This window comes from Paracoccidioides lutzii, assembly GCF_000150705.2.
Source record: "Paracoccidioides lutzii Pb01 unplaced genomic scaffold supercont2.19, whole genome shotgun sequence".
In the NCBI taxonomy this organism is placed as follows: Eukaryota; Fungi; Ascomycota; class Eurotiomycetes; order Onygenales; family Ajellomycetaceae; genus Paracoccidioides; species Paracoccidioides lutzii.
In genome coordinates this window covers 63,874-90,198 of record NW_015440965.1, presented here as the reverse complement: position 1 = coordinate 90,198, position 26,325 = coordinate 63,874, and the positions used below count along the sequence as shown (strand labels likewise).

The following is a 26,325-nucleotide window of genomic DNA, read 5'->3' as shown; positions in this document are numbered from 1 at the left end:
GATCCAAAACGTTCATTTGAAATATCCCATACGGTCCACTTCTCCCCAAGGTTATTTCATCTTGTGTTCTTTGCACACCATCGTGTAGCAGCGTGTCCTCTCATATCCATTATGAACATGAGCGAAAATTGTAAGTTGCGGCTTGACCCTTCTTAGCTCCCTTAACAAATACCCGTCGCATTTTTCTTTCGACGTCGAGATATAAGTACAGGCGGCCCCATGAAGCATCACCACATCGGCATCATAGGGGATCCGATGAGACCAACGTCCCTGATAGCTGGGTGCTGAAGAGTCCAGACGCCAAAATTGTGGCGTGTGAAGGGAGCCATCAATCTTCAACTTCCTGTTTGAAAAAGGATAATGTAATAGATCGGTCCTGGAGGTAAATGATGTCACCCAAATTCAACAAGTCAACAAGTGACGATATGGAGTGATCGGGCTGAGGACGGAAGGAGAGCACCGCACGAAATCCGGATCAGGCATGACATCATGGTTGTCTGCAACAACTACTTTGTACATATGTGGTGGGGAGGTGAGCCAGTTAGATTGCACCTGCAGTTCAGCATATGTGCCTGTGTTGGGTTAAGTAGGGTGAATGAGAAGGTCGCCATTAAGAACCTTCGGGGTAGAGTTACGCGTGTCAGAGACACATACCACCCGAACCGCCGGTTCTAGACAATGGTGGAAGGGCGGCTGAAACCGAAGAACTGCCGTATAGTAATTTACCCAATCTATCACATATGTTCATATGAACATATGTGGAGGTCGTTGCTTGGTTATCAGTGGAGGGTAATAGATGGTTATCTGTTCATTGTTACTGGAGGAAGATATTAAAGAAAGAGTTTTTGCAGAAAATGTCAAATTGAGAAACCAAGAAGCGTGTCGCTTTTTCGATGCAATCATCCGATTCAGATCTTGGTAAGTCCCAGGAGAGTTGACGTTCGTCGAATGGTGGAACGGTATGGCGCTTAGTGAAGTTAAATTAAGCTTAATTTAACTTTAACTAAAATCTGGCTTCCTGCCCCGCCTAAACTCCCTGACCCATCATCCCTCCTTGACGAAATCAATAAAATTTGACTTAAGACATAAATGAAGAGAGGGACAACATGGTTTTTCAACGTAGAGGATTGAATTATAGGGGTACACACTGATTATTAAATAATCAATCAATGAGCGTGAATTTTGATTATGATGACTGGTTCATCTAGTTGGTCCTCCGGCATTTTACTTCAATGGAACATGATTCCCAACCTTAAAATTTCTTACTTACATAAGGCATTCTAATACTGATTAAAAAAGAAATTGATGTAAAGCTTTGAAGTTAGATATCATAACTCTTTTGAGACCCCCGATCTATGGGTGAAGAGAATATGGCTCCTTATACTTAAAGTCAGACGAATAGAAGAAACAATGCGTAAGATACTGCGTCTGAAATATTCATAAGTGCTTCAATTTGTATCATTATAGCAGTAATAAATCATTTACGGAAGATCTCATTCTCTGCCCCAAGGGGCCAAAGGAAAACCTCATTGGCAATCGGGGAAATATTGCCCATGACTCCGTTCCGTCGTTAGAAATTTGATATCACATCACCCACCTCAAAGCTTTCTCTGGTAAACCACCCGTAACTAAAGTCATCTTCACTAACGTATGGATATGATAGGAAATGCATAATCTTGAAGGGTTGGGTAGAAAATGCAAAAGTGGTGCACTGCGTGTTGAATGAAATGAAATCCAAAATGGTGGAAGGGCAATCGGATGGGAACAAGAGCAAAAGGACAAAACAGAAGAGAAACAAGAGAGTTAGTTAGTCGAAGATGGTGACTCCGGGTGCGGTAAAACAAATTCCCTTACAGTGTGAATGAGGGGAAGGCCGAAAAAAGGTATAAACATGTCTGGGAAGAAGTGGAATTATTAAGGTATAGGTACAAAGAAAACTTGCTTTAATATATGACAGTATCCTCCTTATCTTCGAGCATGACTTCTCCAGAATCATCATCGTGTGCTTTTTGGTGGTGGTTAACGCTAGTTGTGGATGGGTTGTCGTTGCGGCTTTTAGTAGTAGAAGACGTAGAGGATTCATTAGTAGTAGCAGGAGCAGCAAGAGGGTGATCAGAAAGAGCAGGACCAGTAGCAGCAGGGGAGCATATTTGGGGTTCTGGTTCAGTTTCAGTGCGGTTGTTATTATTGTTAGTGCCATCACCCACCGTATCGGATTTCAATTGCACTGCGTCCTTTGGCTCTTTATCATCAGAAATAATATTATTTCTAGGGGCAACGGTTGTGCGTGTTTCACCTGCAGCAGCAAATAGAGTGTCAGGTTGGTTTGGGGTAGGACGAGGCGATGGTGGATTTTTCGTTTCAAATTCCTCGACCTCTTTTGCGATTGTAGCTTTACAATCGTCAATTTGTTGTTTAATTCTATCTTCTTCTTCCGGTCGGAGTTGCCATGGTTTGTAGTACTAATCACCGTTGAATTTTAGCAGAAACATTTACAATATAGGAATGGAGATAGCTCAACAGTCTTGATACATACCAGGAAAGGTTCAGCTGTTGTTTTGAGGAAATGTGCCACAGCTAGCTGGTTCGAGTGTCGGACACGCATCTAAGCGGCAAATGAATACCGTCAATATGGCTATATATATAGAAACTCGATCCAAAATCATAAGGGGCCTTGAGATAAACGGCCATCACGCACCGACTGCCTCTCATATATCCTCTGTTCCTTCCTCCGCACCGCCAATAAGTCCTCTTGTTTTTTTCGCGTCAGTTCCGTGTACTCTGCCTCCTGCATACGGAGCTTTGCCAGCTGCTTTTGCTCGATATCCGCCCGTCGTTTCTGTGCTGCTGTAGATGAGCTCTGTGAGAGTGTACCCAGCAGGGCGCCAAATAATCTTTGACCACGCTTGCGCTCTTCTGCCGCGCCACTCTTTCGCCGGGAATCCCTTCCATCCGCGGTGTTCGGCTTAGGTGCAGTGACCGCGGACGGAGACGGTTCGTTTTCCTTGGAGTCGGGATGTCGGTTCTCATCACTCAGCCGGCGCCGTTTGTTCTCATTGTCTTCAGATAGGGACTGGCGACGCTTTAATCTGCCATCCGGACTTTCTTCTGGCTCAGGAAGCGCAACAGCTGATGCAATTGTTCTGGATTAATATATTTCATGTTAGCTCCCCGGCATTGAAGTTCGTGGACAGTGTAGCTAAAACTCGAGGGGCACTTACCCGTCCGCCATGGAAGGATATATGAAATCTAGCGATGAGATGGATCCGGGTAAGAAGATAACCACACTTGCACGAGAATAGAATAAGGTAACGGAGGTTTCATCTGCTGTAACTAGTAGTGACGGTCAGATGTTTGATGATGATATGTGCGATCCTGAAAAAAAGGCAACTTGAGAGCTTCAGCAATGCAATGCGGGTGAGACCAATAGGGCCTAGCGCAGAATCTGCTAGTTTTGCCAGATGACAAATTCAACCACTGAACTTTGGGGATTTCACTGACATCCAATAATTAAATTCCCCATACCATCAGACCCCATTGCTTCTACAGCTTTCGAGTTCTGTCTTGGCGAATACCTGCTATTCTTCTAACTGCAACTGCCAACACCAAAACAAACCATCTTATGACCTTCAAACGTGCGCAAAGGGACAAGCAAAGACAAGTAATGCTTTGAAACATAGTCCATTAGCCCATCCTGTTCCTCCTCTGGCCGAAGAATCGCTCTGTTTTTTTTACATCCCAACCTACCCACAACCACCACCACCACCACAACCGTCATCATGTCCCGCCACCACCCCGATCTCGTAATGTGTCGCAAGCAAACCGGCATCGCCATCGGCCGTCTCTGTGACAAATGCGACGGTAAATGTCCCGTCTGCGATTCCTACGTGCGGCCCACAACGCTTGTGCGTATCTGCGATGAGTGCTCGTTCGGCAACTACCAGAATAAATGCATTGTGTGTGGAGGCGAAGGGATCAGTGACGCCTTTTATTGTTTCGAGTGTACGCGTCTGGAGAAGGATCGCGATGGATGCCCGAAAATTATTAATCTGGGTAGCTCGAGGACGGATTTGTTCTTCCAGAGGAAACAGCATCGGGCGGGGGTGTCATGATAGGAATAGAAGAGAGGGGTGTTGTGGGTTGTTGATACAACGGTATATTTCCGATTTACGACCGTTTACATGTTTCTTGGTTTTACAGATTAGGAGTATTTATGGGATCTGGAAATTATATGGTGGACGTTCAGGCTATGGGGTTTATAATAACCAAAAGGGTGTTGGATTTTTAGAGGGAGCATGAATGGCTACGGTATATAAAAAGGATTCTAAGGAGCAATGAACGGAAATAATCTTGAGTTGGATCTGGTACACGACGTTTGAAAGACCCGAAGAACACCTTGACTGAGGGGTAGGCCAGCCTAGAACTAGTCTTTAGCGGAAGGGAAAGCCAGGCGGGTGAAAGATTGTTAACTATTCACCGTCCAGGTCTCCTTGGTCTTGCAAAAACTTTGGGCCCCGTGTCCTTTCGTGGATTCACGAGTTCAGAAAGACTCGCAAGTGTGATCTCCTCGGGTTCGGATGCCTCAATCTAAAATTCTAAAGTCAGTCAAGTCATTGCACATGAAAACAATGGCCTTCATTCACAAGTGCATAGATTCAAGGGGAAAGAGAAGAATTATACAGACCTTATGAGCAACATCCACGCCCTGCAGACCAGCAAGCTTGACGACATCGTTCCGGGAGCTGGCATGCAGAAGGCGCTCTTTGATTTGTGAGCCGGATGGACAGGTGTATATGAAGATCACAGCATCGGGGTTAGGATGGTTATAAAACGTGTATTGCGCTTTTGAGCTTGAGATGAACCTTGCAAGGAAGGCAGGCTCGACATTCGACTCGGCGGATATCAGAGTGAGAGTTTCAGTTGGCACATCAATAGTCTGCATATCTTAGTTAGTATAATAGAATATATTTCGAGGCCCCAGAATCTCGATCCCACGGAAAAATGGACCGCTCATAACCAATTAAACCAACCACATAAAAAAAAAGCGCAAAAGGGGGGGGGGGGGGGAAGAAAAGCAACTTACCAGCCGAATAACGGTACCACTTGCCCGTTCCCGCTGCAATGCCTCTTTCACGCCCTCTCCAACATTGATGCGTAGTTCACCATTCCAGTTCTCACGTCCAATCGTGCCTCCGATCCCCACATCCCTTCTTCTAACGCCCATACTCCTCGCTTGCTCCTCCAGTTTCCTAACCTCGTTCAACTCCCTCTCCTCCCTCCCCATCAAACAATTCCTCCTCGCCTCCGCCTTGCCATCTTCATCGACGCCCCCAATAGCTGCATTTTTATCCGCATCTCTCTCCTTCCAAGCTGCCTCGTCAAGAATCTCCTCTGCATCCGTCGCGAAGATGGAGTCGACGAATTTCTCGCTTCCGAGCTCTCGGGTAAGTGTTGCGCGCGAGCTGGCATAGAGTGTCTTTGCACGTACCGGCGACGTCGAAGGGATGTATGTGGCGGCAATGAGGGTGCTGGAACCTGTGGTGCGGCGGAAGATGAGGTAGATCGGGGTATTGGGTTGGACGTGCGGGGCTAGGAGGGGCAAGGAGCTGAAAAATTGGGAAGCATTATCAGAGGAGGAGGTGGGGAAGGGTATCGGCTCAAGGGGGACGAGACTTTCGTTGGATATTATTACGGGGAGACAGAAGTGGGAGGGAGTCAACGTGAAGGAGTTGAAGGCGTCGTGTAATTCGGCGGAGGCTGGAAGAGGGGTGGGTTAGACAAATCTGTTTGCTTCTGCACAGAACAAAAAAAAGAGGAAAAATGATGAAGCTTAAAAAGAGTATTTGTACCTGATATGCCAGACTGCATGATTGCAAATTCCTTTCAGTGTACTGGAGTTTTCTATTGTTAAAGTCTTCCAAAGGGATTGTTGTTGTGAGTCAGTTGAATAGGACAACAATGTAACAGGAACCTTTATTTAACTTGTTAACCAGCCTCCTCTGACTAACCTCTCATCATTTTTAACACCATCTCATCCTTTTATCACTTGAAGTTACAATCCAACCCTCTTTTATATCTCAGATGCGAAACGGCCCTCTATGTTATTTCTACTGGCTATTTTGCTGTTGTTTTTTGAGATTATATTATAGGATATAGTCCGGATGTCATGTACGCAGTGCGGATGACCTCAATGTGGAGAATGTCTTCAACAGCAGCCCAATCTCTGGAGAATTTTGACAGTCAAGAAACATTGAAATCATTGGATCAGGGCGGTGTAGAAATCATGATGCCAACTTGTTTCTTTGCACCCATATACATATGCACTAAATGCACAATACCAATATCTATTGATACACAATAAGAAACATGCGCCGTGCTCCAACCAAAAAAAAAAAATAAAAATAAAAATAAAAATAAAAATAAAAATAAACAAGACAATATACATAGATCCAAAACGGAGACGGGAAAACATCGGGAAAGCAATCGCGCTAATATGTGCAACAGTAAATCGGATATACAGATATGCAAAGGGTGCTGGGAAAACCGACCCCAGGAAAACCTCGAAGCAAACGACATGCAGGGTATATAGCAACTCCATACATAACTGGGAAAGAAGCACAGTTCAATCTCCGCATGTTTTGGTAGAGCTGCATATCAAACCTGGAGCAGCCATGTTACGCTCTCCCGGCGTTGGCTGAACGTGATTTCTATTCATAATCCCAGGACAGTTAACTCGCAAAAGGAGCCTACCCTTTATTCTCTATACTGGTCACCACCCATGATAGCCCAGTTTGTCCGCTCTAGGCGCTCCTTAATGAATTCATAGACGGTAAACGTAACGGCCTGGCCGGGGGCAACCCGCATGACACGAGGCGTGATACCCTTATAAAAGGCCTTGGCGCCCTCCTGTTTGAACATTTCACTCGAAATGGCCGTGATGCGCGAAATAGCCGTTTGGCCCGGTTCAGCAGGGGTCCTCTGCAGACGGGTCTTGATCGTATCGATAGGCGCGTTCGAGAAGGGACCCATGGCTCCGGAAATCAATCCAATAAGCATTGTCTGGTAGCTTGGGAGCTCCTTAGTGGCGTATTCGGGTTGCCATTTTTGAAGAAGAGCCTTGAGTTCCGAGTATGCGGTGAAGTTGGCAGCTTGGTTGGTACCCTGTCGAAGGGCGGTGAGGGAAACGCCGCGGTAAAGAGCGCCGAATCCTTCTTCCTTGAGCACCGTGAGAAGAGCGTGTGGCGCGCTCCGATATTTGGGAGTATCGAGGGGATCCGCCAAGCTGTGCTGTTGGGCTTGGAGGCGAATCTTGATGACCTCCATGGGGGTAACAACTGCGACGGCTTCAGTGACACCAGCACCAAGACCGGCTAAATAGGCGAACTGTCTGTCAGTGGTGTTGATTTGGGGATGAAGAGGACATTATGCAACATTTGACTAGACCAAACCGAAACGTACCAAGCATGTTAGCCGAGCCGGAAAGTTGTCCGGTCTCCTTGTTGCAAAGCGCCTGTTTGTACCACCCGTAAGACGTGAACCGGATGGCCATTTTCGGTACTATTCCGCTCAAAACGGCGCCAAGACCCTTGTATAAACCGAGAACGGTCTCTCTTCGCACAATCTCTCGTCCAGTTGCAATGAAGCCTCGAGGTTTTACCTGCAACCACACCCATTAATCTCTTATTTTTCTCGTAGAGGTTCGTTCCACCACAAATGAGGCAGGTATGTGGTATCTTACCCCGGGTGCGCGTGCTCTTTTCGAGAGCTGCATTCGGACCTTCACGGTATCTAGACCACGTTGATATCAATTCAAGTTCATTTGTCTCACGTATAGCGTTGACGTTCGCCGAAGAGGCGGGAATATGCATACCCAGCGGATGGCACACAAGTGCCTCCATCATTCCAGCCGTTCCACCAGCTATAGAATTCTCAGTTTGTTATGATTGCGCCTGAACAGAGCTCTGGATTGGATTTTGGGAGGGGGTGTCAAAAACTAACCAATCAAGTTGGTGGCCGCTGTAGCGGGCTTCTTCCCATTGGAACCGTTGTTTACGTTCTTTGCAGACATTTTACGTGTGTGAAGTGTGAATGAGCGGAGAGGGGAGGGAAAGAGTGGAGAGGAGAAAGAGAAATGACTGTGCGGTTTTCAAAGCCCCCGATTACGCTGTGGTTAAGGAGTTGAGTGTCCAATCTTTATATTTAAGCAAAGCGATCGACTGCGGCACGAAGAGCACGGAATTCGAAGAATATGAAAAAAGAAAGTATGCAGGCAATTGACAAAGGATGACAGCAGCGAGGGAGAAGGCAGATTAGTCAAAAATACAAGTATCCTGCTAGAAAAGCCGAGGGAGATTGAAAAGGCACAATGGGGCTATTCCTACAAAAAGAATAAAAATTATAAAATTATAAAATTGTGAATTATAAAATAAAATAAAAAATAAAAAATAAAAAATCGAAAGGGTCTTCTTAGATACGGCACAAGTTGGTACCGGGAGCTAAGGATTGCAAAAAAAAAAAAAAAAAAAAAGGTGGGGCTGCAGGTGAGCTCATATACCTTTCTTTGGTTTAATGCAAGAAGAGATATTAACCTGCATAGGGCACGCCACCCTCTCTGCATGAGGAGCGGGGAGTATTTCGCTGTGCCGAGTTTCCTGAGCCGAAGGATGGACCGTGTCACTCACTCCCCCAGGCGGCGGGCGGCGTACCATCGATATTTAATCGCCCAGTTAAGCCGAGAAACGAACAGGCACAGAGCAGGGAAAAATACTCTTGGGGGGCAGAAAAACATGACCTTCGACAGAGCAAAGTGAAACTTGTGGGATCCGCAGCGTAACTAGCTGATGACGGTGACAAGGCGAACCCAGCCTCCCAACATATTCTGCTTGCGCCGCCCGCAGCATGGGAAATAAACGAGTTAAGGCGACTTCGGACGGCGAGGGCCACCGAAGCCGCAAGTCCCGAGGTCCACGGAACCTGCGCAACTCCGCCGCCCCAGTCAGTAATAGTCAGTAGTAGTCAGTAGTAGTCAGCCAGCCAGTCAGCCAGCCAGTCAGCCAGCACTCGCTCTCTGACAGCATGTTGAGCTCCGTCAATACCATCGAAAAAAAAAAACCTCACATCCCGCCGTGCCATCCCAAATAAATATCCCCCTCCCCTTTTCCTTTTCACACTTGAGGCGAGCGGCAACAGAGGGCAAACGTTCTCCTTCGCCTATTCTTAGTGCGGGCGTTTTGCAGGAGGGCTCCCGTGGTTGGTTGGTTGGTTGGTTTGGGGGGGGGGAGTAAGTTACGCGGGGCAATCCGCAGTTGAAACTGTCGATCGGCGGGGCACGGGTAATCTCGGGCCTGCGGGGGAGAGAGGGATGTGTGTGGCTGAAGGCAGACCGCGATTCTGCCGAGTGCAATGACTAACTTCTAATCTTACTCTTGGCCGGGGTCAAGTGACTGGTTTTGACAATCCTGCGCGTGGAACTAGTTTTATGGAACCGATGCCGAGGTTTGAAGGTCCCGATTCAACGCCGCCGTGGTGGAAACTTCTTGCAACCCACCACTGTTCTGGATAGCTATGGAAGCATAGAGATAGAGATATATATATATATATATATATATATATATATATAGAGAGAGAGAGAGAGAGAGCAAGCACTTTGTCAGTTTGGCCCCGATGTGGAAAACGGAAGACGACAACGACTGGTGGGAGGACGGGAGCAACTTTTGAAGAAGGGGATTTTGGATGATGAGGCTATCGTGGATGGAGTCGTACCTGAGTGAAAACCATGGTTTGATTCTTGCGTTGAGGAGCTACCAGTGCGTCACAACAAGTTTGCATGCTTCAGCAGGTCGAGGAAGTTGATGGATGGTTTTCAAGTTCGGCTGCTGAAGATTGTAGTGAAATTGAACTCTTCGCGTAAAATGGGATATAAATATATGAGAGGGGATACTAGGAAATCAGAGAATGGTTGCCTGCTTGGAGAACGAAAGCAAAAGAATGAATACTATTATTGTACGCAGGTTGGTGATCTCGCCCTGTTGCATAATAAGTCTGCATTGCCAGGACTCGATCTGCGATAGGATGATCTTTTCTTTTCTTTCTTCTTTTCTTTTTGGAGACTCACTGATTGGCTATGGATGTCCCTGTCATCTGCAATAACCGACAAATCGCAGTACGCAGGACGACGGGATCTACTGTTGTATCTCAACCTCCACGACATTACAGGGCAATAAATAAGATATTTTAAGATTCTTACACTAATTTAAATACTCGAATTTTCCATCTGACATCTCAGCAATGGAATTTCACCATTGAATGCCTGTGTCAAAAAAGAGGAAAACAAAGCTTCAAAGTTCTCAGCTCCCTTCAATCTCCAATGTCATGCATGCATGGTCAATGAATCTGTTATCCAACTGGCACTTCAGCAAAAGTCACAACCAGCTTCCCCAAATGACACTGCTGCCATGGCAAAATAAATAAATAAATAAATAAATAAATAAATAAATAAATAAATAAATAAATAAATATTCAATTGCAGCTGTCATACATATACTGTCAGGATTGAGCAATCTCTCAAGCGAAAATTGCGTCAGAATTTCACAAGACACCTACTACATCACAGCATTAGGTGGGTGGATTACGTTATATCAGAGAAAAACACCCCGATGTCGAGAACATCCCATTGACATCATCGCTCTCTCCATCCGTCGGCTATGAGGAAATCATAAATTGGGGGGTGGGGGGCAAGAGAGAGAGAGAATTCCTGTAATTCTCCACATCATGCCATCCAGTCGCATCTGAGCTGCAACTTATTTTCAACCGTTGCTTAAATTTTCCAGGCTGGCAAAGTGGTATTCGCAGCCGAGTGCATGACTGACCCGTTCGGTGCATTTTCATACTTTCCTTTTCTTTCTTTCCTGGGGTTCCTATACAAAACCCCACCCTGTTTCTACATCACCAATCTCTTTGCGGAGCTGGGAGTTGAATGCCTCAGTATCATCGATGCAACCGATAGTTATTCACGACTAGGAGATACATACATATGTGGGTCTCTTTGAAAAATTTACGATAACGGTGCTAGGATTCGTTCAATGCGAACTACACGGCGCGGCATATAGCCGGGGCATGATTCCACGAGTCCAAATAAAGGAGAAGGAAATACAAAAAAGCACACCATATACCCCCTATTGATATATATAGGGTATTCGTCGCACCTCACAAAGAAGTATTTATCTGGCCCATGCCATGACAGAGGAGAGGAAACAGACACAGGTCTCCATTATGGCAACCCGATCTCTCTCTACCGCCTCGGTGCAGGAGCAGGAGGAAGCGAAAAGGCCTTCCATTCCAACAAACATTGCCAAATTCATTCTTCACCAATGGCTCATCATTGCCTTTGGCCTGGCATGTCTGCTCGCCTACCTTTTTCCCCAGGTCGCAAAGCACGGCGGCATCATCAAGGCTGAGAATTCTATCCTCTACGGTGCCGTCGCTTTCATCTTCCTGATGAGCGGCCTTTCCATTGCCAAGGACAAACTACTCAAACACGTCCTGAATTTCCGCCTGCACGCGAAAACACAGGGCGTTTCATTTCTGATAATTCCTGCCATCATGTGTGGACTGGTGCGCCTGATAGATGTCACGGACCACGCCGGAAAGATCGATAGGGCCGTTCTGGCAGGGTATACCGTGCTGGCATGCCTGCCGACGACGATTGCGTCGAATGTGGTGATGACTCGAGCTGCAGGCGGTGACGAGGAGGCTGCGTTGGTTGAGGTGTTTCTGGCGAATGTCTTGGGCCCCTTTATCACGCCTGGTTGGGCGGTGACATTGATGCCCAGGACTCCGGCCTTTGAAGTTTGGCAGGAATCGAATAAGGACTTAAAGGGTATGTATGAGAGCGTGTTTAAAAGGTTAGGACTCAGTGTTTTCCTACCTCTGATTGTGGGGCAAGTGGTTCGATGGATGTGGGCGGAGAAAATTGTATGGGCGATGCAGAAGCTACATCTGGCAAAGTTGAGTACTGTATGTTTGATTTTGGTGATTTGGTGAGTTTGGGTCAATACCTTTATTTGATTGCGCTGTGACGCTGTGGATGGGACAGCTTTTTCCTGGGAGATGAGGATACATGCTCGTGTAAACCCTCCCTCCAGATTAGTTACTCTATCTGACTGACCTTTCAACCCCCTTTACAATATGTAGGGCTAGTTTCTCAACCTGTTTCTCAACCGGCGCCCTCAAATCACTCAGCAGCCAAACGCTCATTTTCATCACGCTGCTGAACGTAGGCTTTTACATCGCTCTCACAGGCATCAGTTTCCTAATCGCACATCCGCCATCCGCTCTCGTCCCCCGTCAGAAACGCCCAAGAACCGCCATGCCAACGCCAACAACGTCAACAAAAGCAAAGCTAAAATCCCTCCCACATGCATTCCTCTCCTGCCTCATTAACCAAAGCCCTCCAGTGGAAACTATTGCTATCTGTTTCTGCGGCCCAGCAAAGACCACCAGTCTTGGCATCCCTATGGTCTATGCCATGTACCCTACGGTAGATCTGCTCCTTGTTGCCAAGTTAACCGTACCGGTCATCCTATATACGACGGAGCAAATATTTTGTGCCCATTTCATGGTGCGGCTTTTTAAATGGTGGGGGAAGAAAAGGGAGGCTAAGTGGAAAGGAAAGGAGAGGAGTGGGTCGCTAGCTGGTTGCGACCTGCAGCGCTTGAGTCCAAACGTGAGAACGGGGAGCGGGACTAGTGGGATACATGGAGAGCGGAATGGGGTTAATGCTGCTGCTGAGCGTGGAGAGGGGCAATTGAAGGAAATTGGGTAGCTTTTTTGAAATTGGTTGGCCACACTAATTAGGGGTTCTCCTTTTATTTTTATTTATTTTTCCTTTTGTTCTTCCCTCAGAAAAACTGTCGTGCATATATTAACGGGGGAATATTGAATTTATGACTTAATGACTTCGCGAGATGGAAGCCGTATTTGTGGATTGCTTTTGACCTAGAGTAGTGTAGAAATTGATTCCCCGGATAAATATCTTAAACTTCTACTCAATCAGCTATCAGCCGTGAAAAACGAGTTCAATATATTCTAGAAAAGGCATGTGGAAACGCATACGCCACTATATGCTTATCTGATTAAATATCATTCCAAAGCTATACGTATGGAATTGTCCCTATCATGATAAATAGACATACCCCTTCCGTATATAAAAAAAAAATAAGCAGTAAGAAGCGATAGGGCAGAAGTAAATACACAAGAAATAAAAAAGGGGACCAGGAAAAGGTATCTATTACCGCAAGAGGTCCCCAGTCATCCTTATTATATATAACTGACCTTAACGCCCATACCCACAGTACCGCGAATCTTCTGCCATCCAGAGTCGGTGATTCTGCGCAGCCGAGCACGCACATTAGCGCGACTGAGGGCCAAGAGAGCACCGAAGACGATAAGAAGGGTACGCAAAAATGACAGCGGGTTAGCAGACATGGATCGACCGATGTACCTGACGAGGGCGACTAGCAAATTGGCAAGCATACGCATCTGCCTGATGACCGGCTTTGATTTGCCAGTCTTCTTGACTTGCTTAGACGATTCAGCTGCAGACCGGCCTGTTGTCGACGCTGACGCCCTCCCAACTTTTGTTGCGGGTTTCAGAATTCGATTTTTGGTGGACGAACCGACGTTGGGAACTCCGTTTTCGATTCCATAGTCGACTTCGCTGCTCGTTCTTTGATGACCGTTTACTAGTTTTGACGCAAGTGATTTCTCCGCAGCCGCTTTTTGCTCTGCAGCTAACCGTCCCTGTTCCTCTTGTCGCTGGCGTTCTAATTCCGCTTCTTTTTCCCGCTGTAGCTCTGCAGAGCGTAGCAGGCCTTGCTCTTTTTCTTCTCGTAGATTTTCTAGTGTTTGGAGGAAGGCTTCCTTCCTTTCGTCATCAAGAACTTCACTCAAGCTGATGAATTCTTTAGCATAGTCCCATTCATCGTTTTGAGGAAGAACGTGGAGGGTGAAGAGCTCTAATATGCGAACCCGTGCTGTTAGATCTTTTGGTGTATCTGTCCCGTTTGCATGAGATGCTCTCTGCTTTTTCTTCCCAGGGGGCGAATTCTCTATGTGGGCTTCAATGTCCAGGTCGGGTTGACCGGAGGAGGACAGGTAGTTTTCAAGGCACTGCTGATTGAGCTTTTGAGATGGGGAATGGGTGAGAATAAGAGTAGCACTACACAGAAGCCCCACATTAGCATCGCCGATGTCCTTAGAATATTACCACCTTGTTTATTGAAACTTACATGTTGTAAACGACGTCAGCATCTATGGAGCCGTCTCTGCCGCCATATCCGACCCGGGAGACGATGTCCCAGAGCGAACCATCGCGAACTTTTGAAGCAAGAGCTTTCCATTCCTTTTGTCCAAATTGCTTTCGGCCCTCTTCGGGGCCAAGGTCAACAATGGCATTGAGAATTGAAATGTAAAGGTTCCAGACCTTTTTGCGCAGACTGTTTGAAGCTGTGGCAATTGGAGCTGGGCCATCCTGCTGCCCATCTTGCGATAAGGAGGGAGTGATAATGGGCTCAATAACAGAGAGTGATTCTTGTAATCGTCGTGTGAGAAATAATTGCGAGGACTGTTTGTACGCCTGCGATATTTGCTTGGAGGATGAGAATGACAGAGATGAGGAGGACGAGAGGCGTGGCGGCTTTGAGGGCCTGGAGAAGCCGTCTCCTGACATCATGCGTTGGCTTCAAATAATTTCTGATACTAAAAAAATACTAGAACAACAACAATAAAAGCAGGTGAAGCAAAGAGGTGGAAGGGTATTAGGAGTGGAGGGAATCCGGTAGACTTAGATTATCACGGTTTAAGTGCAGTTAGTCCGTTCGGATTGCGAGCTTCCCTTGCCGTAGTTTTGGCCTGCAGTTTATCCTCGGCCAAAATCCAGATCACGGGACCTCCACCTTCTCGGGCTTGGAAGGTTTTGCTTAGCTTACTGACTGCCGAGGTTTGATCTGCCTCCATACATTGGACGGGGGAGACTATCTCAATATGGATGTGACCAGGCAATCTTTTAAGCACCATCTACCACAACTCCTCAATGACATGGCCAAATGCACTTTCATTGCGCTGGATCTAGAGTTCTCTGGCATCGCAACTAGACGACCGGGACCTAGCACTTGCAAAAGGCGTTTGGGGATGGAAATAGACTCTTCAGGCGAGATATGAGGAGGTAAAAGACGCTGCCGATACATATCAAGTGCTGCAAATTGGTTTGACTTTTGTGAAGGAGGACAATGAGACTTGTTAGAACGTTGGGAGTGTCCAATGCTTGATGTTTTGATGCTAAATGTAATATAGGGGCCTATGTATTGAGACCGTACAACCTCCACCTAAACCCCGTGCTTGATTCGAAATTGGGTGTGAAAGGGCGATGGCCATATCAAAACAGTGGTTTGTTTCCCCAGGTCATCTATGACAATGTATTATTCAGCCAATGTCGCTTTGCCGAATAAGAAACGATCGAGTTCTTAATAAAGAGTGGATTCAGGATGGAAGCGCTATGGAGGGAGGACCGCAATTTGCGTCTCGAGGAGGCAAAGACGACAGCGAAACTGGTAAAGACGGAGCATAGGATGGCAACAATCGCGCACATCAAAAGCGATAACCTGAGCACTGAATCCTTAGTGTTTTTAGCTGAAATTCGCCGGCTCATTGAAGCTTGGATTAGCAATATAGGAGTAAGGCTTTGACAGTCTTATATCTAACTAATTTTTGACGATGACTAAAGGTCGAAAGGACAAAGAGGAATGCCTAAACGTTCCGGAGCCTTGCGGGCTCGAATTGAGTAATAATGCGGATGTAGTAGGGAAAGGAAAGACGTTTTGCCTTAGCGGATACCGAAAGCGTTTGGTCCACCGGCTGGTTTGCGCAGAGCATCCCAATCCTGTTAAAAACTTTTGTTCATATTATCCCCTATAACAAGCGGGGAGGGGAGTACTTACTAGTTGACAAATCAAGAGTCCTTCGGGAGCGAGTTTCTCAACAAATCGGGTTTCATTGGGTTGTTAAGGGGGTGGTAGGCGGCGACCTTTATCTAATGGACTCAAAGAGTTTTTCTAGGCTGTGTCTCCAGTTCTGCACCAACTCCATGGGAATATGTTGTTCAGCTACTTCGAGGGCTTGAGGTCAAAATTAAGATCAAGGAAGCCTGCGCTGGTCGGACATATCCATGGGTTGTTCCCCCTCGTAATAGACACGAAATATATGGCAACACGCAATGTTCATTTAACGATACCCTCGTCGTCCCTGATCCAAATCTACAGCTGTTTGGTGTTGAAGAAGACACCGAAATTTTGTAGGTTAGTCCCAGTCAAAATAAGGCCAACGAAGCTAACAGTTTTCTAGGCGTTGACCCAGAGCATTCCAATATCTAACTGATAAACCGCTTCAGGAAGCAGGCTACGACAGTCAGCCTGCTTACGGTAGGGGCCTTGATCTGATTTGCTGCGAAGTTACAAGGAGAATGGCCAATTTCCAACCATTCGGAGGAGAATGTATGCATGGCTCACTCAAATGTACTAGCGGTCTGTCGAGGGCACAGTTCAAGACCGTCCTAAATAAGCGAAATCAGGCTGAAAATAAAGTTGATAAACTCATAAACACAGATGAATCGGACCCCAGCTATTCCCAGATACATCTCATCTTCGACCTCACGGGTGTCAAATTTTGGCAAGGCGCCAGGAAGGACACTTAGCGAAAAACCGGTTCCAAGACAGGCGCCAGTGAATTGGGACACAGAATCGGAAGTTTCCCGAATACATTCACTCATTTTCTACTCCAATTGACATCAGACCCGCTTGCTGACTGAACAGACATTGTTGCTTGAAGTCAGCCACCTGTTTTGGACCCAAATTCGCAGTTTCGAAGAACCCAGGAAAAGCCTTCATGCAGCAGAACAGAAAAACAGCAGGGCTCACCCCTACATTCTCAGAAGAGTTCTGGAAGGTTTATAGGAACAAACTCCGGGTCGTTGGGACTGCAAATGAAATGTGTGATTTGAACGGACCACATCAATTGAGAGAGGAAGAGGAACATCGATATGAAGAAAACTGCAATTATTCACAGCATATGATGGAAGAAACCGATCCTTAGATCGCACTTAAACCGAGGAATAAAAAATTAACAACAAGCAATGTTTTTGTATTCACAATGGAAATACTATTACAAACGGGGATGGAAGAACTGGGCTGAAATGCAACCGTTGTTGTTAGCATCACTGTTTGCAGTAGCTATCTAACAGTACACCTTAGAGAACGAAGGTACCGCTAGCGAAAATTGACCGCAATGACAAAAAATCTTTCTTCTAGGCACGGCTAAATGATCAAATAGCTGTAGAAGTGTAAAACGAAGCAATTGATGATAAGGATTTGTGCCACAATTTGAAGATAAAGAGAAGAAGAATCAAACAGCTAGAGAAAATTTTGCGGTGGAAGATAAAGCGAAACCAGAAGCGATATCACGTGTAACTAAAATGACCAGCTAAGCTTTAATTAGATTAGCGTGCCAAGTCCCCGCAACCCGATCTAAAGCCCTAGCATTTTGAAGGTGACTTTTTTCAGATTCTCGTTGACGTTTGATGCTGAAGTGCAGCAACAGCTTGGACATTGACTGGACATCCTACAGAAGCAATTGGCGACCGCTAGTCCTAGGATGGCTGCAGGAACCAATGGCGCTAGGCGTGTTGCAACGCTTCTGAGTATGTGGTCTTGAATGCTTTGCGACCCTCAATATCTGTGAGCTATGGGGCATACATGTTAATTTGATAATTGATATAGGGCCACCAAAATTTGATTCCGCAGTGTGCAGAAGCTGTCTAGAAACTCTCAGTCGCCGCGGGTATGCCACTGCCGCAGAGACTGTAGCTCCATCGACATCATCGACCATTCAAAACACACCTCCAGTTACCATCACCACGTCTCCAGCCTTAAAGCCCACATACGACATTAAAGCCGGAATCGTCCTCTCCCGCCCACCCCGTCTTACCCGTGAGCTTACCTCGTTTGAGAAAGCCTTTTACTTCTACCAACGGCGTCTAAATGACCGTCTCGCCCTCCCCTTCACACGATACTTCTACTTCAAACGCGACACGCCTGCTGACGTCGACTGGAAGCGCAAGATTAAAGAGCGCCTGACTCCCTCGAGGGATATCGGGCGATACAATGCGTATTCAGAAGAGGCGTGGAATGATGAGTTGCTTGTTGGGTCGGTGGAGTCTGAGCCGGAACACCAGATTAATGCGCTGCTGAAGGATGTGGAGAGTCATCCTGATTCGGATGAGGGGGACAGTAAGAAAGATGAGGTGCCACGACCGCTTCCTAGGGTTACGGAGGCAGATAAAAAGGGAGATCAGAGGAGTTTGGACCGGTTGTTGCATCGGACGCTGTACTTATTAGTGCAAGTGAAGAACGGGGAGCGGACGTTTTGGAGATTTCCCGCTGTGACGTTGGAGGAAAAGGAGAGTTTGAGAATGGTACAGTTGATCCAGTTTCTTTTTTCCTTTTCTCTTTGTCCTTGGCTTTTTGATTCTTCGCTTTGGGCAACCCTGTCTTAGGCAACCAATATTTTTTTTCACATTGGTTCCACCCGGCTCTTATGATAATCAACATCCCAAGCTAACCACAAAATTGTCGCAAAACTATAGGCAGCTGAACGTGCTCTCCTTCACTCTGCTGGCCCCAACATGAACACCTGGATGGTCGGCCACCATCCCATCGGCCACTACGTGTACAACCTCCGCAGACCGAAACCAAACCCGGAAGCAGGAATCGAGTTCCGCGGTGAAAAAACATTCTTCCTGAAAGGAAGAATCATGGCAGGTCAAGCAGATCTGACTGGCAATACCCAAGGCATTACGGACTTCAAGTGGCTGGCTAAAGATGAGATTCCGAAGCACGTGTTACCAGTTTATTGGAGTTCGATAAAAAATATGCTGGAAGATAGGTAAATAGGTCAACATGGGAGATTGGTTTCGGAGACGGTACACTGGATAAGTGTGAGTTGAATCGGGTCCTTACTACCCGTGTTCTTCACCCCTTTTTACACACCTATTGATATATGGGGCTAAACCGGGCAACGAAAGGATTGTCGGTTTGTTCTGGAGCTCTTATTTTGGCGTTTCTTATTTCCTTGTCCCCTTCCCGCCCCCCCTTTTTTTATACGTATGAGTGCGTATCTTCTGTATAATTAGATCTGTAGCATCTGACGAAGCTGTGTGAATTTTCATGTTATCAGCTCTTTCGTTGTACTGAAAACCAACTTGCGGTTCCTTAAACCGAAGCCAATGGATCGATGATCCGTACAATTCTTTTATGGTTTATAGAAACCTAGCATTAAAACATCAAACGGAGAATATCTTACATAGAATTCAAAAACGGTTCCCAAGAAAACGATATATGTACGCATCAGAATAAACAAACCGTAATTTCCACCCCCCACCGTATTGGAAACGCCATACGCCAATTTCACGCCTGAAGCGACGAATCCAAAAGAGACTCTCAAAAATCATACCAGAAGTATATGTGAATCAAGTAAGGTCTCCGCCATACCATATTTCCAAACCACAGAAGAAAATATTCGCATGAAACGGGCAGGTTTCGCACGTACGTGCTTCTTAGAAATTAGCCATACGACGTACCACGTAGTAAATGTCACTCATTTACAATTAAATTTATGTCCCTGTACGACGGGATGCTCCTTTGACTCTTTACCCGTGGCCGTTAAATTCTTGCCACACACTGCGCAAGCTGCGAATGGGATATTAGCATCGTGATATCAAGAGATGTAAATTACGCATGGGAAAGTGTACAGAAACAGGAATATTTACCATTTCTCTGATAAGCACACCGTTGACAGAATTTCCTTCCTTGTTCTGTTTTGGCTTTGCAAGACTCACAGGCGCTAGAATATGCGGAATAGGGGTTTTTAGCCTTGCTGGTGAGGAGCTTATTCTGTGTGGAAAGCGTCAGTGGAAGTTCCCAAAGACCGGTGTGCTTCTAGGCTTGAATGGGCTTGGGGTGATGTTTAAAAGTTAACGAAGGAAACAATTAGCTGCATTAATCCGATAGCTGCAGTATACGGGTAAGGTGGAAGGCCTCCGTCTCAAGGATTTTTTTGATCAAATGCATATGGAGTAGTAGCAAAACATCATATAGATGACTAGGCGCTCATAAAAGACAATAGCCACCGCAGAAGACAGGTTCATGATGCGTTTGACTATCATCAGGCAAAATGGACAACGGGATACTGGAGACTCAATCAAAATATGCCACAAGGGCATTGAATTCAAGCAAATACATTGAATTCGACTAACCAAGTTGATAGCAACAACAAGAAGCGAGGGAGATCGGACAACAGACGCCCCAATCCTGGTCAACTCAGGCTAAAAGATACATACCTTTGAAATTCCGGTATTGCCTAGTGTTGCAGACGATCTGTTCTTTGTGTCGCCACCTCCTCCGATGGTGTTGTGTGGAGAGCCATAGTACATATCATTCTTCCGTTTGATAGCCGGAGTGGCAAGCTCGGTTTTCTTGAGCTTTCTTTGACACTTGGAGCATACCATTTTGAGGAGGTTGTTTCAAGGTTGTTGAAATGCTTGTGCTCCGTATTTCACGCGATTTAATGACAGCGACAAGATCACGCTTGTCGAAAAGATATGTTGGTCTGAAAACAGGGAGGAAATGAGCTGGTATAATTAGCCTGGATGAGGCTGCAAAAAGGATTATTGAGCTTAGTGGGGTCTACTTCAAACTAAGCACAGGAGAGACAATCACATCATATATTGAGGGTGTGCTAAGTTGTTGGATGGATCGATCTATGAATCTTCGTTGAACAGGGAAACGTGGTTGACATATATGCGCCACAAGAGGCTAACAAAGAGAATCACATGTTTTGGCTAACCCCCCATCAAATGCTGCCAAGACTCTGAGGAGTCAATGAAAAATCAGACCTTTGCTAACGAAGAATGTTTTTTGTGTCATTAACTGCAGTCTAAGAATTTCGGATTGTATCCAGACCCCAGAAGATGTTGAGGAACTCTGTTGCTTGCTTGAAAAATGAGTGTGGTGGTAATCGCCCCGCATTGACATCGGTCCCGCAATCCCTCGGATAAAATCTAACTCCCATGAATCTTCTCATCCAACTTCATCTGCAAGGATTATGAGGTTCTGAAACCTGACATTCCCATTTGCTGCTTTTGATATACCTCGCCCTATTGGCGGCCAGGTTCTAAGAACCTGCCCTGTCCATCAAAGTAAGGCTCTATGCTTTACCCTGCTCCATAGGTTTGCTCTGCGTTGACTGGTTTAGCCTCCTCGAATCATTCAATGACGAAGTCCCATCCTGGCAAATTCTCAAAACCATGCTCTCCTCCCAGATCATGAGCTGGCGAGAACTCATCGAGCAGCTAGAAGCGATTTCAGCAACCCTCGTTCCTCTGGTCTGTTAGACTATTATACCTTGCGTGATTTTCTGCAAGAAGAATGCGGTTTAAGAGAAACTCCTTTTTCACCTCTGTGTGGCCAAGTATAGTCCAGCTGGCTCTGGACTTGCCTCAACTCTTCCCAGAGAATTCCCTCTCCTGCCTCACCGAAGAAAGTTGCGAGCTGATAATCCCAGACACCAGGTTTCGTGTCTGGTTATCCACCAATTCCTATGCATTTGCAAAGCCAACCATGGGCCACAGACAGCTCCAAGGATTTTTGGATTTGGTATTCGTCAGGTTCCAGGCACCCCAAGGCAACGCAGGCGCACCTTCATTTCCATCTGACCTACTTCGAGAGGCTAAGTGGCGCTAGAGCTGGAACTGATCGTGGAGTTGTGAATACATTACCTTCCCAACTGGTAAATAACTAGCCTATCACGTTTATCCTGCGAACTCTGCAAGAAGACAAAATTGCGCAGCTGGAGGCATCCTATTAGAGTTCCCACCCTTGCCCAATGGCAGCCACCGGATTAGCCGTTCAATCAACAGAGGTGTCATTGCTAGGCTTCCACACGGGGCATGTGTCGTCTCAGCCAACAAAATGTTTGCTTTGGGCAAACTGGCAGATGCGGGTGTGCTCATCCCCAGAATGCTACACAATCACTTTGATCCACCTCCGCTGCGGGACAATCAAGTATTGATCATTCAAGGTGTGGAAGCCACAGTCACGATCAAAGTGTATGGACGCGAAGCACGGCTTGATTCCGTTTTGACAGCGAACTATGGCTCTTCACCAGGGCTTTCCCAACAGTCAAAATGGCGGAATTGGACAAGGGTGCTCTTCAACTCGACCAGTTTGAAATGAACAGTGAGGAAATCGCGGATCTTCTCCCGGAGCATGTAGATCGTGAATTGCTTGAGGCATTCTTTTGGAGATCAACTCCTGTCCGTTAGAAGTGAGACAAAGCACTTGCATTGAGATAGAAGAAATTCTGCGTGCTAACATGAATGTTTCACCACACGCATGATCCTCTGATCTAACAGGAGATCTATGCGCTTGGAACCCTGGAGCACTGCGAGTGAATTTAGCTCCCCGTGCAGAAAGCTATCTCTTATGAATTGTCTTGTTCCAGATCCTACAGCCCATATAGAGTTATAATTAGAGTGAACGGGCTAGACCACCATAAGGCTGAGTTGAGAAAACCTATTTGAAAGCCATCATTGATTTTTAACCCTGATTATTTTCGACCTCCCGTCTCTGCTAAGAATGTTCAACATTAACCCCATTCATCTATTCTTCGGAGAAGATAGGCTCTGACGCCTGGTGCAGCGGTTGAAAGAAAATTCATGACCGGTGCGGTCCCAATACAACGGGCTGGACATAATCCATGTTGCCAAATCGAAGGAATGGACCAGATGACGAATTGGGGTTTTCGTTCTCAAGCAGGTCCATCTGGTCCAGGCTGTGTTTTCTTTTCCGTTTAAAAGAAATTATGTATCGGCAGGAGAGAGGGTGGGGTTTGGGTTAGCGGGAATTGAAATTAATGAAATCTATCGACCCGGTTAGGCGCCTCGTACTCCTAGCTTAACTGCTACGTGGACAGCAAACGATAGAGACTGGTTTCGTTATTTATCAATGGCCTAATCAATAGCTACTGCGAATTTTGTACGTGTCTTCCTGAATCTTTCCATACTGTAACCCTCCAGGTTCAGAGGGCTTGACGTTCGCAGTGTGGCAAAAAGCAGGGGTTGATGGTCCCACCAACCTATGCTAATGCAAGCAAGTGGAGGATCAGCCAGAATCAGCATGGTTGGTTATTTAACTGCAAAACCCTCTGTCATCCCTAGTGAATGAACGCGTGAAGAGCATACTTAAAAAGTACCCAGGCCTGTGCCCTGTCCGGCACGGTCAACCTGCATCCATGGAGTTCTTTTTCGGCGAGGCTTGTCCCCATTGAAATTTTCCGAAAACGAAGAGCAACTACATGTAGAAAATCGTCCTGCAGTATACAGATTTTGTAGCATGCAGGTTTTCCTTTGGCAATATCTGGTTGGCTGACCATGAGCTCATCTAATAGCAGGATGCCCACGGACCTTTTGGAGCAAAGCTACGAATCCCGTCCTCTGTGAAATCTCTTCTGAACCAGGCTACCGGGATCAGAGTGGACAGGATTTCAATGGGTGATGCAGTAGGAAAGGAGACAGTGCGGCCAGGTGGAGTAATATCGCCGTCATCAGAGACGGATGTTGGGTCAATGCACATTGTATGCATTGTTTTTGTGTCTACTCTTCGGGAAAAGATGTCAAACTTTCTCTTTCCCCTCCATTCGTAAAATGCGTCGAGATGCGGAGAAATCATCCTCCCGAAATGAAAAGAATTGCCGCGATATTTGGCATATTCATTTCTTCCTAATCGAAAATGTAGTTAAGCCTCTCATCCCTCGTTTTAATATGCGAATCTGCCTTTTTCTATTCTCAATCACTCGCTTATCGCCATCCAAAGCTTGAGAAAATATATCTCTGTTTTGATTTCTGCTGTTTTCTTCTCCATTCGCTCGTTGCGCTTGACATTTGCCATTCGTTTCTGGCTTCAAAAAAAAAAAAAAAAAAACGCCACTGGTCTTATAATCCACACTGAAGTTCCGCTGGAGCTCTATGTTTTCACCCGCTCACGCCTCTCGGAGATGTGCATTATTTGGATATAGTTATTGAATAAAACACCTTTGGGGTTATCCGCCACTTAATTATTAATTCGTTAATTAACGACTTCCTATAACTACTACCTATGTAATAATAAATCCCCTTTCAAGATCTTCAGTCATTTTCAGTTATATCCGCGGTAGCAGCAATCCATACAGCAGCTATTTTTCGAATGATTGGATAACTCTCCGGTTATTACGCAGAAATTTGGAAATCGCCCTTCCGTTACATACACAAGCAAGAAATTGGGGCACCTCTCCTACCTGACAACCAGCGGTGCTTAGCTCGATGCTCTGACAGCAAGCCAGCAGGCCAGCTGTTGATACAGTCAGGATATCTCCAAAAATATACTAACTAGGGTCAACGGGGATTCACGATTTCGCTCACATTCTCCCAGACCTCCGTGGACAGAACTGTGGCAGAGTTCGACTAAAAAACCAAAGGGAAGGCAGAGAGACCGATCAACGACACATCTCCGCCGAAATATTTGACATCAAAAGCAAGGATATCTCGGTATCTGGGGGAGGAGGAAGACGAACCGCGGACTTGAATTGACGCGCTCTGTGTAGACATCGATCCGTGATATATCAGCGGGATCAGTTTTTGCAGCGATGCCACCCGACAGATCGTGTTTTACGCCGCTGAACCTGCCATCAAATATCTCTCTCCCAGCATGCATGGACCATTTCAGCTTGGGAGCAGCACCCAATACCAATCTTTGGCGCAAACTACCCGACTGTGACACTTTAACAGCGCCCATTTTGTTTACATCGCTGTGTGAGCCGTTCACTATAGCGGAGGTGACAGTCACAGCTGACTGGGAGATGGAATGCGATCAGGGTGGATTAGTTATATTTGCTGGTCCTGCGCCGTCCCATCAAGCACCACCACGGCCAACTATTAACCGTAATAACAATAATAGTAACAGTAATCCTGATACTAATACTCCTGGCGAGCATCAATCGCCTTCCCCATACCCACACCCGCCCCGCCTCACTACACCCTGCAAATGGGTAAAGGCTGGTCTAGAATTTTCCGCAGGGACCGTCAATGCTTCATCAGTGAGTGCTGCAGGGGATGGCGCGGATTGGTGTCTATGTCCCTTGGCCCTACCTAACCAGCCTACATCAATTGACTCTCTGCGCATCAAACTCGAGCGCATCGACCACTCGCTCTGGGTTTGGTACCAATTGCCTTCAACTGGCTATTCGCTCACACCCGGTGCGTTGAGTAACACTTGGCGAAAACTTCGCGAGGTAACCTCTTTCTTTTGGGGCGTTGAGGCCAAGAACGTCCACGTTGGTGTCTATGCCAGTCGTCCAGCGAATTCTTCGATCAGCAGTACCGCTTGGGAATCGAGAAATGGGCATCCGTTTGTTCAAGGTCAAGCTCCAGGGGCTGGGGCAAGGGAGCATGAAAACAGCATGGGAAATCGTGCCATGGACATCGCGAGTGGTAGCGTTCGAGCTGGTGGCCTGGTCGTGGAATTTGACGACTTGGAGATTTTATAAGAGTGCTACAGTGATTTGACTTATTTTTCTACCTGGGGTTTAAGGTAGCACCTGGATTGTCCCGGTTTCTCTTGTAGAACTTGTGTGCGTTCATTTCTATTTCCTTTTCTGGCCTTTCTTCCCTCCTCCCAATGCAGCATGTCTAACTACTGTCAGGGAACTCCTGTGTTAACCTGGAAAAACAAATCTAGAGTACTGAACACTAGCCCTAGAAGTGAGGTAAAGCTTTGACTAGCCCCAAGTAAATAAAACTATATGGTAGTGGCTTTTTTCTATCCACAGATCAACCAAGGTTCCGTTAAGCTTCAGGTTGGCTTCCGACATCTGTAGGCGGTACGTACTTAGAGCTCTATTCGCCATTTGAGGTAACTAGTCATGCATGTGTATAAAAAGGGACGATTGTCTCGAGTTTCCAGCATTGTTTGTTTCGTGTTATTTTTCTGTTATAAGGCTCTTCAATGGTTGCAATAGCTTGTGTGATTCACAATACGGATATGGGTGAGAACAAATAAGCTGAAACCAGTTGGCTTGCTATTTCATGTCTCTGATATGATGGTATCTGTGTCTGTACACAAAAAATGATGACCAATTAAACAAAACAATACCATAGATATCTAATCTATCCATTAACATAGACTA

General features: G+C 46.2%; 13 protein-coding genes across 13 annotated transcripts; 6 read left to right on the top strand and 7 right to left on the bottom strand.

The window, feature by feature from the left end:
- Positions 1–1,943: 1,943 nt before the first annotated feature.
- Positions 1,944–3,232, bottom strand: PAAG_12240 (hypothetical protein; the record flags this gene model as incomplete). The annotated part of the gene is made up of 4 exons (XM_015847755.1): positions 1,944–2,462; positions 2,537–2,605; positions 2,699–3,143; positions 3,222–3,232. The coding sequence occupies 4 exons, from the start codon at positions 3,230–3,232 to the stop codon at positions 1,944–1,946; spliced, it is 1,044 nt and encodes a 347-aa protein (XP_015702605.1).
- A 511-nt stretch (positions 3,233–3,743) lies between these two features.
- PAAG_12239 (hypothetical protein) lies at positions 3,744–4,094 on the bottom strand (the record flags this gene model as incomplete). The annotated part of the gene is made up of 1 exon (XM_015847754.1): positions 3,744–4,094. One exon carries the CDS (start codon positions 4,092–4,094, stop codon positions 3,744–3,746), a length of 351 nt encoding a protein of 116 aa, XP_015702604.1.
- Positions 4,095–4,473: 379 nt separating this feature from the next.
- Positions 4,474–5,868, bottom strand: PAAG_06564 (hypothetical protein; the record flags this gene model as incomplete). Its single annotated transcript, XM_002791348.2, has 4 exons — positions 4,474–4,587; positions 4,685–4,936; positions 5,084–5,757; positions 5,850–5,868. 4 exons carry the CDS (start codon positions 5,866–5,868, stop codon positions 4,474–4,476), a joined length of 1,059 nt encoding a protein of 352 aa, XP_002791394.1.
- Positions 5,869–6,753: 885 nt separating this feature from the next.
- On the bottom strand, positions 6,754–8,068 carry PAAG_06563 (succinate/fumarate mitochondrial transporter; the record flags this gene model as incomplete). Its single annotated transcript, XM_002791347.2, has 5 exons — positions 6,754–7,370; positions 7,459–7,657; positions 7,739–7,788; positions 7,871–7,918; positions 7,999–8,068. The coding sequence occupies 5 exons, from the start codon at positions 8,066–8,068 to the stop codon at positions 6,754–6,756; spliced, it is 984 nt and encodes a 327-aa protein (XP_002791393.1).
- Positions 8,069–8,898: 830 nt separating this feature from the next.
- On the top strand, positions 8,899–9,770 carry PAAG_06562 (hypothetical protein; the record flags this gene model as incomplete). Its single annotated transcript, XM_015845927.1, has 2 exons — positions 8,899–8,994; positions 9,621–9,770. 2 exons carry the CDS (start codon positions 8,899–8,901, stop codon positions 9,768–9,770), a joined length of 246 nt encoding a protein of 81 aa, XP_015700153.1.
- A 1,465-nt stretch (positions 9,771–11,235) lies between these two features.
- PAAG_06561 (hypothetical protein) lies at positions 11,236–12,823 on the top strand (the record flags this gene model as incomplete). Its single annotated transcript, XM_002791345.2, has 2 exons — positions 11,236–12,038; positions 12,193–12,823. 2 exons carry the CDS (start codon positions 11,236–11,238, stop codon positions 12,821–12,823), a joined length of 1,434 nt encoding a protein of 477 aa, XP_002791391.2.
- A 494-nt stretch (positions 12,824–13,317) lies between these two features.
- PAAG_06560 (peroxin 26) lies at positions 13,318–14,728 on the bottom strand (the record flags this gene model as incomplete). Its single annotated transcript, XM_002791344.2, has 2 exons — positions 13,318–14,218; positions 14,289–14,728. 2 exons carry the CDS (start codon positions 14,726–14,728, stop codon positions 13,318–13,320), a joined length of 1,341 nt encoding a protein of 446 aa, XP_002791390.1.
- Positions 14,729–15,542: 814 nt separating this feature from the next.
- On the top strand, positions 15,543–16,747 carry PAAG_06559 (hypothetical protein; the record flags this gene model as incomplete). Its single annotated transcript, XM_002791343.1, has 5 exons — positions 15,543–15,731; positions 15,790–15,915; positions 16,014–16,069; positions 16,127–16,348; positions 16,411–16,747. The coding sequence occupies 5 exons, from the start codon at positions 15,543–15,545 to the stop codon at positions 16,745–16,747; spliced, it is 930 nt and encodes a 309-aa protein (XP_002791389.1).
- A 956-nt stretch (positions 16,748–17,703) lies between these two features.
- PAAG_06558 (mitochondrial 54S ribosomal protein YmL17/YmL30) lies at positions 17,704–18,997 on the top strand (the record flags this gene model as incomplete). Its single annotated transcript, XM_002791342.2, has 3 exons — positions 17,704–17,749; positions 17,829–18,523; positions 18,695–18,997. The coding sequence occupies 3 exons, from the start codon at positions 17,704–17,706 to the stop codon at positions 18,995–18,997; spliced, it is 1,044 nt and encodes a 347-aa protein (XP_002791388.1).
- Positions 18,998–19,704: 707 nt separating this feature from the next.
- PAAG_06557 (cript family protein) lies at positions 19,705–20,614 on the bottom strand (the record flags this gene model as incomplete). The annotated part of the gene is made up of 3 exons (XM_015845926.1): positions 19,705–19,796; positions 19,877–20,000; positions 20,447–20,614. 3 exons carry the CDS (start codon positions 20,612–20,614, stop codon positions 19,705–19,707), a joined length of 384 nt encoding a protein of 127 aa, XP_015700152.1.
- Positions 20,615–21,412: 798 nt separating this feature from the next.
- On the top strand, positions 21,413–22,558 carry PAAG_06556 (hypothetical protein; the record flags this gene model as incomplete). The annotated part of the gene is made up of 6 exons (XM_002791340.2): positions 21,413–21,490; positions 21,588–21,761; positions 21,832–21,894; positions 21,975–22,213; positions 22,273–22,420; positions 22,520–22,558. 6 exons carry the CDS (start codon positions 21,413–21,415, stop codon positions 22,556–22,558), a joined length of 741 nt encoding a protein of 246 aa, XP_002791386.2.
- A 558-nt stretch (positions 22,559–23,116) lies between these two features.
- PAAG_06555 (hypothetical protein) lies at positions 23,117–23,738 on the bottom strand (the record flags this gene model as incomplete). Its single annotated transcript, XM_015845925.1, has 3 exons — positions 23,117–23,241; positions 23,359–23,475; positions 23,570–23,738. 3 exons carry the CDS (start codon positions 23,736–23,738, stop codon positions 23,117–23,119), a joined length of 411 nt encoding a protein of 136 aa, XP_015700151.1.
- A 1,048-nt stretch (positions 23,739–24,786) lies between these two features.
- Positions 24,787–25,686, top strand: PAAG_06554 (hypothetical protein; the record flags this gene model as incomplete). The annotated part of the gene is made up of 1 exon (XM_002791338.1): positions 24,787–25,686. One exon carries the CDS (start codon positions 24,787–24,789, stop codon positions 25,684–25,686), a length of 900 nt encoding a protein of 299 aa, XP_002791384.1.
- Positions 25,687–26,325: the final 639 nt, after the last annotated feature.